Here is a 15,076-nt window from a genome sequence, read left to right as displayed (position 1 = left end):
TAGAGAATCAATCTTTTCTTTTTCCACCACTTTCAAATCAAGATATGGCGTTGCATAGCTCACCCGGCTGAATATGTACGCCTGTATTAGTTTAATTAAATTTTTCTCCTTTAGCCCTCGGCCTTTCCTGGCCACCCGCCTAATTAGACTCATAGTCTGCATTGCGTGATTCTGCAGCCTCTTGACGGTCTCGCCATTGTGGCCGTGTGACTGGAGAATCAGGCCCAAGATTCTAATTTGCTCTACTATTGGTACCTCTTTACCCGCCACTTTAATTTTAATCTCCGACGGTGCCTTGCACCTTAAGTGTTTCGGATTGTATATAAACGATTCTGATTTCTGCGGTGAGCATGCTAGGCCTCTCTCGGTCGCGTAATCGACTATGATGTCGGTGGCGGCCTGGAGCAGGCTTTCGACGGCTGAATCACTTCCCCGGTTTACCCAGAGGGTGATATCATCCCTATATATACTAAATTTTAATCCCTCGAGTTTTGCCAATTGGTCGGGTAGTTCTCTCATAGCCACGTTGAAGAGTAGGGGAGACAGCACTGATCCTTGGGGCGTACCCTTACTCCCTAGCTCAATTGTGGGTGATTCCAGCGTTTGGAACCTCATGCAAGCAGTTCTTCCCGTCAGGAAGTCTCTGATGTATCGATATGTCCTGGTACCTACACTAATCTTGCTCAGCCCTTCCAGGACCGCCTCATGCTTTACGTTGTCAAAAGACTTCGTGAGGTCCAGTCCCAGAATTGCTTTTGCATCTTTAGACCTTGAGTCTATTATATCATGTTTGATTTGGAGCATGACGTCCTGCGTACACAAGTGAGGTCGGAACCCGACCATCTCATGTGGCCACAGATCGCCCTGCTCCATAAAGCCCATCAATCTGGTCTGGACGACGTTCTCCATCAATTTCTCCACGCATGAAGTTAAGGAAATTGGCCGTAAGTTTTCCAATTGCGGAGGCTTCCCGGGTTTTGGTATTAAAATAATGCTTGCCGTCTTCCACTGTTGTGGGAGCTCGCCTTTTTCCCAACATTCCTGCATGTACTTCGTTAGATAACTAATGGAATCATCGTCTAAGTTCCTAAGCATTTTGTTCGTTACCCCGTCAGGGCCCGGAGCCGACTTCGTTCTGAGTCTTACAATCTCTGCTCGCACTTCCGCTTCTGTGATGGGGGCGTCCAACGCCTCGTTAGGCGCTCCACCATAGTCGGGTAGTGGAGTTCGCGATGTTTCTCCCACGTACTGGTCTCCGAGACTGATTGTCGGCTCACACACGCGCGCACACATCGCGCTGGGAACCCTGCGCGGTTGCTTAGTGGCTTTGGTGTTGCGCTGCTAAGCACGAGGTCGCGGAATCAAATCCCAGCCACGGCGGCCGCTTTTCGATGGGGGCGAAATGTAAAAACCCCTGTGTACTTAGATCTAGGTTCACCTTAAAGAACCCCAGGTGGTCAAAATTATTCCGAAGTTCGCCCCTACGGCGTCACTCATGGGATCGTGGTTTTGGCACGTAAAACGCCATAATTTAATATTTTTAACATCGGGCTGGGTGACCCCATAATTCAATATTTTTAACATCGTCCTGGGTGACCGCTTAATTTAGTTTTTTTTTTTTAACATGGTGCTGGGTATTTCGTCTGCCTCAGCGCCAGCAGAAACTCCGGTCATGCAGTCGTATATCACTTCAACACGTCTCGCTGAACCGTTTCCCACTTAGAAGGCGCCCCGTCATGCTTAATTAGTAGACAGCGCGAGAACAACCAAAAACTGCCTCCGGGCATATGTATACCATGGCATACAACATGGAGTCCAAGCTAGCATGCCGACTTCCCATAGATGGTGCAACTGCTTACGCAATATAGCGGCGCCTGTGAAGGAAAATGTTTATTCGGCGTCTAACGGGATTGTCATTACGGAATTTTCAAAAATCGGTGGTGGCAGGTATTGGAGTCCTTGATCTGGATTACTCGAAGTGGCGGATATGCACGAGGAATCGAAACACATAATCAACTAATTGACAGAAGCTCACGAATTAACTCTTAATTAATTACATTACGGCACATATGACTGTTTACGATTCTAGTCGGTTAGTTTGCAAGGCATATCCACCAGGAAAAACTTTTCAGGATGCCACGAGTCTTGAGATATGCGCCACAAGCTCGCTGTAAAAATGCATTGTTCCACCTACATTTTTATAAAACGCTCTGTTATGCATTAAAGCACAATAGTAACTGGAACGCCCATGTATCTCGTCGCATGCTTCGGCAATTTATATCTCGCAAAAGAGAGAGAGAAGAAAGGGGACAGGCAGGGAGGTTAACCAGATGGGAAGATACCTCTGTAAGTGGATGCGCCTTGCCAACTCATGGCTACAATCCGCATTTTGCAAGATGTGGCGTAACGTAATTAAAAATAAATTAGTTAATTGCTATTAATTAGCTTAATGCGTTTAGATTAACCATGCAAGTAATGCCAATTTCTTTGAACATTCCATCTCATGGAACGGAATTATGCCATCTGCCCCAGGGGATTTTTAAAGATTATGTCAAACCTAAATATGACCACCCGGTATACCGGGTGATTTCATTTTAATGTTAACGTTCTTTTTTTAAATATAACGTGTTGCATATAGCACTAATTGACTCACTGAGAGGAATTACTCAAAGAAGCGAGCATTACATACACTGGTAATAATGCATAATGACTAATAAGCTAATTTTCATTAAATAATTTCTGAACTTATTACTTTAGAGCACATATGCAACGCACGTATTGAAACCATTGATTTCAAAGGGGCATTGACTTCGAACGAATTTTGAAACTAGCGCCAATTTCGAGATAAGCACTGTCAAACTTCTAAAAATGCACTGTTGCTCTACTTTCTTTTTAAACAGAACGCCTCTTTAGGTAGTGAAGCTCAAGAGTTACTGGAATACCAATGCATTTCGTCACAATATTTCTAATGCATATAGGCCGAAACTGGTATCATCCTAATAGTTCGTTCTTAGTGGATACAGCGTTCGAAGCGACCGGCTGCAATTCGTAAATTGAAATGTGCTGCAAAGTAATTAATTTAAAGATTATTGCGAAACGTGGCTAATTATTCAAACATTAATTTTGCTTCTTAGTGCAAATAATGTTCACGTGCAGAGCAATTTCGCTCAGGCAGTTGCATTGGGCCGCATGCCTCAGGATATTAAAAAAAATTATGTTAACGATAAAATAAAAAGATTGTATAGTAACCCGAAAGATAGCAATACGCACATTATTGAGAAACCTCCAGCGCAGGCGATGAAATTGGCTGCTCTGGCGATACGCTTATCTTCCGACGCAATGCTGCTGCTGTTCTACTACGTGACATTGACTTTTACACATAAAAAATCAGATTCTATTATGGATCCACGTTTATTCAGCGCGGCTTTTCCCGGCTTGAAGCACTACCTAACTTCTGGACTCATATGTCTCACCGGAGTCCTCTATATATAGACGAGATGCGTATGCGTTATTTCATTCTTTCTTGGGAGCAGGCCCATCACCACCGCTAAAGAAAGCATTCACTCAGGAGAACTAAAATCCAGCTATACATGCATTTTGTGCGGTGAGACGGCTCCTACTGCTAGCACAGCACGGACCGAATTTTACCGCCCGGCTTGGGCCCGCCCTTTAATGCGTAATGAAACTGCAGGGACATTAAAACAGCGTACAAAACTTTTTCTAGCGGAGCAGGTGCACAGCTAACATGAAAAGGTCGACAGAAGAGATAGCTGGTCAAAAAAATTTCTCTCAAGTCATTTTGTTGTTCAAGACTATTATGTACATACGCTTAATGTTGTAAACGCCATGCAAGGATTATACGCATACAGTCGAACGCCTTCATAATGCATCGCTTGGAGCCTCCAAAGCCATTCGTTAGACAGGTCACTAGGTTGTAAAGGTCTTGGACAGCATGGCTCACATTAAACCGGGACAGAATTACTGCTTTGTTACACAGGTGATTTAGCTGTAGAGACGTCCTTTGCAGAAGCGCTCGACTGTAACACCTGTAGAAAGGTTATAATTTCGCCCGAAAGGTGAAATGTTAATAGCGATAACAATTAAGGTTCAGCGCTGAACTCGCGCTCCTCGCAGGGTGTTGTAACAATACGTGGCATGGCGGGACGCAGCTCGCGAGGCATGCGCTGCTTGGCAGCACGCAGGAAAATCGCAGGCACAAGGCGCACGATGGCGCGTCGAGCAACGTCGGAAGGTGGCGTCGCACCTCGATGGCGCACGCGATGAGATCGACGGAGAAGACTGTCGGAGTTTGCCAGCGTTGGATTGACGTTTACTGTCCATTTCTTCGTAAAAAAAAAAAAAACCACGAACGCAGAATGACACCATACGAACACAAGCACCGCCATTTCGTGCTGGTGTCTTTCTGTGGCGCCGTTTCGAAGAAACAAGCCTTGTGCCAACTCGCCTAGCTGCCAGTTAATGTTTTGCCGTCCTTTGCGCTCAGTACAGTGTGTATGCACCGAGGTATAAACACACCGCAACTCAATGGGAGCGATGCTGACCCAACGCTCATGCCAGCAGGACTGGAAGCCTGGCCGGCTGAGCGAGGTTCATCCCTCGTGTCACATCGCGGGGGAACACTAGCGGGCTGGTCTCATACCCTGCTCGAGGTCGACTTGGCTTCAACGCTTTTGCAGATAAACACGCTACGCGTGTTTGTGTAGCCAATCTAAGCCTACAGGGCGCATGCGCGTCGATACCGCGACAGCACCATGGTGGTGGGGCAATGCGCCTCTTATAGTGTTCTGATTGGTGTCGCAGTAAAATGACTCTTGTAAATAATTCTTACACCAAGACAAGCTTAAAATTATGTTAGGTACGAAGCATTTGAAAGTTCCAACGCGGATATTCTAACTTGGGCACGAATATAATGAAGATGAGAAGTGCGCTGCCACACCAACCCCTCCAACGCCCACGACGAAGCACTCTGCAAGTATAAATTTAAGGCCCGCGCAGATCGTCGCAAATTCGTTCAAGGTGGAAGCAGCCAGGTGTACTGCAGCGAGCAACCAGAAAGGAATCGTCAAAGGGGTGAAATAAATCAAAGGGGCATTAATGACGCAATCGCAATGAAATAATCCTATCGAGAGCGATAAAATTGTGCAATTGTAAAATTGGTAACAGGATACCTACAAAGTCTCCCGAATTTTTAGTAAGCTTTTCGAATTTTATCCCGTTTTATGATTTCGCGAATGTTGCGTAAAGTTCTACAAAAAAGTAAATTCTGTCTGCAAACGAGTTGCCTTCACCTATCCCTCACGCTCTATTGATTGAGTGTTACGGAATATTGATTCTTACGACATATTTGGATCACCTTTACAACCGATTCAAAGCTACCTTACTTATTGGACGCCATGTTGCTAAAGTAAATGTTTATTTCTGGACACCGAAAATCACTAACATAGGGGTTCCCGGCGATCAATCTTGGGGCCCCTTTTATTCTTGCTATTAAAGGTTTACCCTTTAGATGGAAACACACTACCGCTCTCTTTTATGCTGATGATACCACAATTTTTACCATACATGCACTTACGCTATAAGACCTACTAAATGTCGATTTAAACAACGTTCATTCATGGTGCGTGACGGACGCATTACGTATCAAACCATCGAAGACAAAATTCATGGTGTTCATTCCCCTCAGTTATCGCCAAACATTTCTTCCTTAGCGGCGACACTTTGTGGACACCTCATTCATACATCTGCGTCTACAAAATTTCTTGGAGTCATCTTGGATAAACATGGAAAATTCCGTAATCATGCTCTGTCACTGATTCAAAAATTTCTTTTGGCAGTCATATTATCAAAACTCGCTCTTACTTTGAAACATATGTCATTCTTTCCCTATATTAGGCATTTATTCATTCTCATGTGTTGTACTGCCTATCCTCGTAGCGCAATACATATTGGTTGCATCTTGGACACCTTGAACGTTTGCAAAAGCAAGCTTTAGGACTGAGCACCTCAAACCCATTTTCATCTCCATCAGCCCCCATTTTTTGTAACCGAAATATTTTACCCCTAGGCAAACGTGTTAGTCATAAATTACTGATCGTCATGTCTCGTCTTATAAATATTCAATTATGTATTCCCAGTCTTACTGATCTTAGTCTCATGAATAACAACAACTCCAGGTTTTCAAAATATTATAATCTGGTTTAAGACAAAGTACGAACTATAATAATCAAGGGTTTGACGAAAGTTCGTCTGGTCAGGCATGGAAATGAAGGGGATCACGGTCACTGAACAAGTCTGATGAATAATCCGACGTTTCGGAACCGCGTACGGGTTCCTTGTTCACTGAGTTGGACAGGAAATCGTCGTCACTTATATAGCCAGCACGTGACGTGACGAACGTGCGTAAATGGCAGGCATAGTCACTGGTGTCCGGTTCATCGTAGCTGGCGGCGCTTGAATGATTAGAGATTCTAGCAGCCGTCGGGATGACATGTTCTTTTTTTGGCAACTACAGTGGCATTGTCCCAGTCAATCTTGTGATTATGTTCATGCGCATGCTCGGCAAGGGCGTTCGTCGTGTGACTATTATTTCTTACGTGACGTTTATGGTCCTTGAGGCGTCTGGAGAACTTACCTGTTTCACCAATATGTACTTTGTGGCAATCAGCGCATGGTATCCTATACAGAACTCCTGGGAATTATTCAACAGGTAACCTGTCTTTCACATTCATTAGCTGGTTCCGGAGCTTGCTCGTCGGGATGTGGGCAATGCGCAAGTCGTATTTTGAAAATACGCGCGACAATGCCTCGCTGATTCCTTGGACGTAAGGGATGGCTGCACGTGCACAGACTGTCGTGTTGTTCTCCGAGCTTGGCTCTAATATCTGCTTCTCGGTCCTGCATATGAAACGACTGGGGTCGTTTCATATGCATATGAAACGACTAGGGTAGCCGCTGCGGGTTAGTTCACGGTGGATCGTCCGTAATTCCTTATTCATTGCATCGTCGCCTGAGCAGACGCGTACGGCGCGTGTTATCAGGGACGACACTACGGACGTCTTGTGGCTGGCAGGATGACGAGAATTAAACCTGACATCATCATTGGCATCATTTTGCAGCAGTGGTCACGGCTGGAAACTACGAATTTCAGGAAAAACATTCTGCTTGCTTTTGCAGGTTAGTGCCGCTGCTGCTCAAGCATTTATTCAATGTACTGTTTCTTCCGTGAGTGCTGCTGCTCCAGGTGCTCATATTATTTTTGTGCTTGCCACTATGCCTACTTGTGCGGAGCTTGCGAAACGAATTGATCAGTTAGAAGCCATGTTCAAGGGTCGATGTGACGAGGCAGTCGCTGATCTTATAAAAAAGTGTTCGCTGAAGCTATCAACAGAACTAAACGTTGCTGAACTGACACGAGAAATGGAGTCTCTAATTAAAAGTGTCGACATGCTCAACTCAATGGTTGAAGAAGCTCGAGCTCAAAATGCTACTTTGACCGCAGCTAACAAAGAACTATAAACGGAGAATGAAGCACTCGGCAAACGCCTGTCAGAACTTGAGCAGCGCTCAAGAATAAACAATGTGGAAATCAAGGGAGTAGAATGTACACAGGGTGAGAACTGTCTTGCGATCGTGAAAGCTGTCGGTGAAAAAATGTACTGTCCGGTTTCTGACGACGACATCGATGTTGTACACCGCGTCTCAACGAGGTCAGGAACGGGCAATAAGAACATTATTGCTTGGTTTTGCTCAGCGAACACAGCGGGTCAAGCGCGTCGGCTTTTATACAGCAGTTGTCGAATGTTCCAGACTAATCGCTGGGACCCGCGTGTCTTCCACAAAGTTCTATACCATTCGCGTCACGCGATGAAATCAGATAACACAAGGTTTGGCGACATCAGACAGTGTATAGAAGCATCGACAACATTCCAGAAACTTCTGATACATGCAGGCGCGTCCTGCGCTGTGCGATAACATTTGTTAGGCGGCGTAACGTGGCCGCCCGATAAAGATAGGCAAGTCCACGTGTCAATATATATATATATATATATATATATATATATATATATATATATATATATATATATATATATATATATATATATATATAAAGCCAACAATCAATCGCACCTATGACAACATAGGGGAAATTACTTGTGCTTACGAATTGAATTAAAGGAATAGTAAAACATAATGAAAATGGGTGAAAAAACAACATGGAGGCTTACACTTCCACAGTTAGTTCTAGTAGTAACGTCATAAATACCCAAGAAAGTCAATGGGAAAACGGCGCCGTGGTAGCTCAATTGGTAAAAGCCTCGCACGCGTAATGCCAAAACGTGGGGTCGTTCCCCACCTGCGGTCAGTTGTTTTTTCATCCATATTCATTTTCGATAACTTATCGTTTATGTAATTCAATTAGTAAGTTGAAGTAATTTCTCCTATTTTGTCCATGGTGTCTATAATTGTTGGCTTCTTACGATATGTTTAATAAAAATCGGGCCCCTCGGTTCCCTTTCTTCTCATTCTTCACATATATAATAGTAGCCCGACTCGTTATCGGTGTAACTGTAAACATGTGTCAGGCTAAAATTTTGGGGTTTTACGTGCCAAAACCGCTTTCTGATTATGAGGCACGCCGTAGTGGAGGACTCCGGAAATTTCGACCACCTGGGGCTCTTTAACGTGCACCTAAATCTATGTACACGGGTGTTTTCGAATTTCGCCCCCATCGAAATGCGGCCGCCGTGGCCGGGGTTTGATCCCGCGACCTTGTGCTCAGCAGCCTAACACAATAGCCACTGAGCAACCCCGGCGGGCTCACATGTGTCAGACTAGCGTTTAGAAAAGAAAAAGTGGTCGTCGAAGAAAGAAAAGACCTAAGCAGATTGCAAGTGCAAATTAAAGGGAGTGGCGACCGCTGCATGGAAAAGCAGAGAAGGGAAATCAGCCCATGTAATCTAGTTTTCTCTAGAATAAAAACAGGAACAGCGCAACACAGGACGAGCGAGTAAAGAGCACAGGACAGAGCGCTGACTAGCAATCAAATGTTTTATTTGCAGAAGCAGCATATAAAGACATCATTGAATGTGACATAAAGAACAGAAAAAGAGGGATGAGAAGGATAAGCGTCAGCCACGGAGATAATCCAGTTTATTTGTTGAGAGCGTGAGGGACGCAGAACTGACGCACGCATCGCCACTTTTGAATATGCAAAATGCCTCAAAGATTTCCCACGTACGCTTTTCACTATATCTGCCAATTATTTCGCACTTCTTAAAGATCGGGGTGCAACCACACGTGTTACAGTGGGCAGCCAGATGACTGTACGGGTTTCCTTTGAGCGAAGCGACATGCTCGCGCAGGCGATCATTAATGCACCTGCCCATTTGCCCGATATAGCAACGTTTATAATCGAGCGGTATTTTATAGGCGACCTGCGTTGCACAGTCAATGAAGCCGCGAACATGATTCTTATAGCAGCTTTTGCGCGCGACAGTATCGACCCTGTTGACTATTTTGCACAACCTGCGGGAAATCTTTGAGGCATTTTGCATATTCAAAAGTGGTAACGCGTGCGTCAGTTCTGCGTCCCTCACGTTCTCAACAAAAGACTGGATTATCTCCGTGGCTTACGCTTATTCTTCTTATACCTCTTTTTCTGTTTTTATGTCGCATTTAATGATGTCTTTATATGCTGCTTCTGCAAATAAAGCATTTGGTTGCTAGTCAGCGCTCTGTCCTGAGCTCTTTACTCGCTCGTCCTGTGTTGCGCTGTTCCTGTTTTTATTCTAAGGATGAACCAACCAGCGCCATTGAACACACTGCTAGTCTTCTCTCTCGCGCAGAAAGCGCCTCCTACAGAACAACTGCTTGAATGGTCGACGGCCACGCTCTAAACTTCATGTCGCGTGCGCCTGTACCTTTACGCGTAGAGTCATCACTTCAGAAGTGTCCTGCCGCAAAAAACTTTCGAAAGTGCTTTATACCAGCAGTATTTAAAAAACAAGAATTTCCCTTGTGTAGTACAAGCGACATCTTCAGTGCGATATTGTTTGTTTCCTGCTGTGTGTGGGTGGGTCACGTATTCACCATCTAGCCATTGTGAGAGTTTATTGTCCCGTGCTTAAATGGCGCTATATGGGGTCCCATTTAGACAGAACTGCTTCGGCATGCCGTCGTTTCGACGTCAGCAAGCGTGCAGAACCCAGCTGACAAGCGCGGCTGTCTCTAACCGCTGCATCGTGGCGCAGGCCTACTTCCTGAACCAGGGCAGCCACATGCAGCTGATGCCCCGCCGCTGTGCGGCCGAGCCTCCGCCGCCCGTGGTGGGCATCGACAACGAGGTGCGTGTCAAGCTGCACGTCGAGCATCGGGACTCCCACACGCACTTCAGACTGAGATTTCGATCAGGTACACACACTTGAGCGTGCGTGCATGCAGACGAACAAAGACACGAGGGAAACACTTTTGTTGCTTTGCTATTGTAGGCTCGGGTTATTGCGCAGTCTCGTTTTTCTGTCTATGTAGCCACGATTATTGCGAGCATGTTGAGGAGGCTGTCGCTCCAGGCGTATTTCAGAGTCTGCATGCCCAGCTGGGGACTTTCGGTGTCTGTTGGCGAGTGACGACACAGCCTCGACATCTGCAATGCATCCCAGAATTTTTTTTCCTGGGGGTGGGCAGAGGTGGTGGTGAAGTTTCGCCAAGACATCGTGACAGTGTTTGCACTACATCTGGGATCCTGTAATGCAAATCAACAGTTGCATTTCACCTCTATCTGAATGCGGACGCTGCGGTTCAGGGTTTGATCCAAGTATCTTATGTTCAGCTGCAGAACACAGCCCCTGTGCTAAGGGCTGCACGTGGGACAGTTGAAGTCTGCTACACTCAAGATAAAGCACGTACTGAATGTGTCTTTTGAACACTGAAAATAAATCGTGAAGTGGCAGCATACTTCAGGTCCCTCTTAGGCCGGTAATGTTCAGCTGAACTGAGTCGTTGCCATGTCGAATCCGCAGTGTGCGAGACAATGGTGATCGCTAACCGGACCGGTGGCATGTCGCAGTCCTTCGGCTTTCCCAAGCTTTACGAGCACGAGTCTGAGTGCAGCTGGAATGTGTACGCGCCAAAGGGTAAGTGTTGAGAACACATAATTTTGGGGATCTGAAAGAGCAATTCTGACGAATAACATCACAAAGGCACTTTATCCAAAACAATGCGGACGGTGTACCCAAAGGCATACACTTTCCCCAGTATTATGCGGCTACATGCCCCCGCATAACGCGAAACGACACGCTTGTGCTTTCGCTCTGCTGATATTGTTTGAGGATGCAGAGTAAAATTTGGCCATGCAACTCCCTCGAACTTAAGGACTACAGTGAATAAATGTATCAAATATACGCCGAACTGGTACTTTAGCGTGACTGTGGAAATATGCTGCTCATAGCTTCAGATTTATACGGAATTCGTTACGTCTCTAAAGATACAGCGATGGGAAATGTACCCTAATGGCATGCGTTTTTCTTTTCCCCTGACGCGTGCCTTACCCGAGCGCAGGCGAGCGACTGGCGCTGTTCGTGACCGACCTGCGGTTCAGCAAGAGCAAGTACTGCGCCACGAGCACGCTCACAGTGGCGGACGGCACGCAACCCACGTCACCCGTGTTGGCCACGCTGAGCCGGCCCGAGCCCCGCGCCTTCCTGTCGAGCGAGGACGCCCTGTCGCTGCGCATCTGCGGCGGCGTGGTCAAGTTCGTGTACATGTCGGTGCCCAGCGAGAGTGAGTGCGCCTCGTGCGGCCACTCATTTGCATTGCATCCCTCCGTGTGTATATGTTGCGCGTGCTCACGTACACCTGTGTTCGGGTGTGCATATAGTGCGCGACGGTATGGTACACATGCACGGGTGGCGTACGACTCGCGTTGCCGTCACGAGAAAAAAAGAAAGAAAGTGCATCCACGGTGAGGCCAGATGTAAACCATTCGCTGTTTTCCTTCAGCTTATATCAGCACTTAATCATGTGCACCTGTCTTTTACTCTGCAAAGTACTTTTGCGACTATAGCGCACGATTTCCTACATCTAAATATCTTCCGGTCTGCGCAGCAGATGTTGCCGCCGTGTGCAAACGTCTCCTGAGGTGTGCCTCACACTGGACAGCTTTAGCTTTGCGTATATAGCAAGCTGTGGTAGTGGCGGCTGCCTAGTTATACCGTGATTGCGTCACAACATGGCAGCGCCAGTTCCCTGCTTCGATTTGAATTCACCTTAGCTACTTGACCTACTTCGTAACAAAATATAATAAAATAAAAATAAACGGTAAAATCAGAAATTGCTTAGCCTCCTTTTATGTTGAGGGCAAGTATTAGCGATGTTTTCTCATTATGGTGTGAGATCAGCTGTTTGGCTATTAGTTAAGACAGATAAAAGACGCCACCGTGCTAATTAGCGTTAGTCTCGCCTTTGCAACATAGAACACTTTAAAAGCCGCATTGTTCACTGGACCATTAATTTACTTCTTCCCTTAAGCGCGGTACGCGATAACTGTGTGCTAAAATACCATGTCCGCAGCGGATTTATGGACAGGCAATGAACCTAATAATAATAATAATAATAATAATAATAATAATAATAATAATAATAATAATAATAATAATAATAATAATAATAATAATAATAATAATAATAATAATAATAATGATAATACTAATAGTAATAATAATACAACGGGCCTAACATATCACGCATTTGTGGTTTCAAGGGTTAGGCGTGGAAGACACGGACACAAGACGAACGGAAAGAACAACGCAAACTCAAAGTTCACACTGTGGCAGAAAAGACGTAAGGCACAAAATGCTATCTGTGCATGCGCTTGGGAAGGCAGCGGTTTGCTACACGTTATGCGTAGATAGTTTGGGTAGCGCTGCCTTCCCAAGAACAATCAAACATTAATAGCCTTTTTTTTCCCCTTTCTGTGTACAATCGGCGTTTGTGTCGTCGTTTTCGGTCCTCTCGTGTCCGCCTGTGCCGTGCCAGAGATTTGAAGCACTCGTGGTCACGCTCGACTTGCACCTCTCCCCGCAGCATGCAGCAAAGCGGAGCAGCCCGCCACGGAGCCGCCGCACCGGGAGGTTTCAGCCAAGTCAAAGGCTGCTGACACGTCGGTCGTGTGGGAAGAGATCGACCAGACCCCAAGTTGAGGACGCGTGTCCGGGCCCGTGCGGTCGCCGGATGCCGGGTTGGCTCGTTAGAATTGCACAACAATGTAGGCGGGTCTGGGACACGTGAGCGCAAGAAGAACGCAGCACGAAACATATGCGCCGTATCATCCACTGCGCCACTGCTTTTGCAGCGGATTTAAGGACTCTGGGCTTCCTCTCGGTCAACGACTGGCGCAGCATAAGAGCCGATTGCTGCCAGCAAGCAAACCTGCAAATGTTTCGTAGCAGTGCGCGTCCGTTTGGAGAACGGCATCGCGTTTAGTATAGTAGCACCAGTGCTTTAGTCAGATCATTGCGGCGCAAATTAAACGTGTACGACGGAGCGAAACCTGACAGTATAGGTGGGCAGGCTTTATTCAAATTTTCACTGTCGCCACAAAACAAACGTGCGCGTACTCACTTGTGCAGCATTGTGAAAATGGTGACTGGAATACTGGAATCTCCTGTTCAAAGTTGCAAGCACGTACGAACGACCAGTTGATGTTTTCATTCCAAAAGTATAGTTAACGCGGATAAACATCGATTGTCATGAACCACTTAGCGTCAAATAAACTGTAATTGCATTCGGTAAATCTCCTGCTCACCACTGCGGACCTTCACCTCTTAATTGCTGTTATGGAGGTACTACATATTTGTGCAAATTTTCTTTACGATAAAAGAGCACGCTCCACCACTTGAACGTCTGTGTATGTGCATATGTTTAAGCCGCCAAAAGACCAGCAGAAACCATAAGTATTCTACGGGGGGCAGTGTGGCGTTAGTATTTGAGACAAACAAAAAACGAAGAAAAAAAACTGTGTGCGATGCGAGGCGTTATTTTTGAGCGAGAAGAAATACAACATCTCAGTATAGAACGTGAGGTGCTGTGCTAATAGGGTCTGAAGGCATGCATGATAGAGTTCTTTGACAAAGATTGTAAGAGCACCAATGGGAGTCAATATATAAAGCGCCAATAGTGACGGCGCACTAGGAAGGAACAAAGACAGGAGAAGGCGCTTCCTGTCTTTGTTCCTTGTGCCGTCACTACTGGCGCTTCGTCTATTGAAAGCTATGCACCAACTAGCCCCACAACGTGTTTTACTGCAATACCAATAGGAGCGACTTGCACAAAACATTTCACTCATCGTTGAAAGGCTTCGCTACAAAGTGAGTAAGTTACTGCGACCGGAGTTGCCGAATGATCATTACAGCAAAATATTAACCTTCCTACTCAACAACTTTCTGTGCGGCAACTTAGTGGCGCCGCTTCGCGAAGTTTTTTAACCGTGAGTAAATTTAGCCACGGTAAAACGACCTCAAAGGTCTTTTGCGGTTTAGTTATTCGTATTCATGTCACGGATTGGTATTCACGTCATTTTTGAAATTGACATTGAATCGAATGCAGCCACACTCTTAATGTAAAGCCCCTGTCAGAAATTGTATGCGTGCCTGTGCCAATGAAAATAAATGGATCTAAAATTTTGCAATGCAGGAAACGTTGAACCACACTCTGACTCAATTGATTGGCTTGTCTTAACGGACACGTAATCGTTTAAGCGGCTTTTAGGTCGAAGCGGCTGTCGAGACTCCCCAGAATGGCCGACAAAAAAATAATTAGGAGTTTTCATGTTACCTTCCATACCAGTTGTGAAGGAAGCGCTCTGCTTTGACGTGAAGGACTGGCTATGCTGAAGAAGGAAAAAAGGACATGGGCATAGAGGACGTAGTACGGGCCGGCGATTTTTCGTTAATACACGAAATTCTGGCAATGTGCTCGCTAGGGTGCATCATTGAACACGTCTTTCATTATCTTTCTTTTGGTGTTCTGATAATAATGATTTCTTATTGGTTATTATTAA

The 15,076-nt window shown here is 45.7% G+C and overlaps 1 protein-coding gene across 1 annotated transcript in view; it reads left to right on the top strand.

The window, feature by feature from the left end:
• LOC135916407 (cubilin-like) overlaps window positions 1-14,834 on the top strand; it is an 82,236-nt gene extending 67,402 nt beyond the window's left edge. The window contains exons 8-11 of the mRNA XM_065449757.1: window positions 10,272-10,431; window positions 11,040-11,153; window positions 11,578-11,799; window positions 13,102-14,834. Coding sequence (XP_065305829.1) covers window positions 10,272-10,431; window positions 11,040-11,153; window positions 11,578-11,799; window positions 13,102-13,217 — 612 coding nt within the window. The 3' untranslated portion in view covers window positions 13,218-14,834. The remainder of the gene's footprint in view (window positions 1-10,271; window positions 10,432-11,039; window positions 11,154-11,577; window positions 11,800-13,101) is intronic.
• The last annotated feature ends 242 nt before the right edge of the window (window positions 14,835-15,076 follow it).

Source organism: Dermacentor albipictus, chromosome 1 (genome assembly GCF_038994185.2).
Source record: "Dermacentor albipictus isolate Rhodes 1998 colony chromosome 1, USDA_Dalb.pri_finalv2, whole genome shotgun sequence".
Taxonomy (NCBI): Eukaryota; Metazoa; Arthropoda; class Arachnida; order Ixodida; family Ixodidae; genus Dermacentor; species Dermacentor albipictus.
The sequence above is the reverse complement of the archived record's forward strand: the minus strand, read 5'-3'. Positions and strand labels throughout refer to the sequence as shown.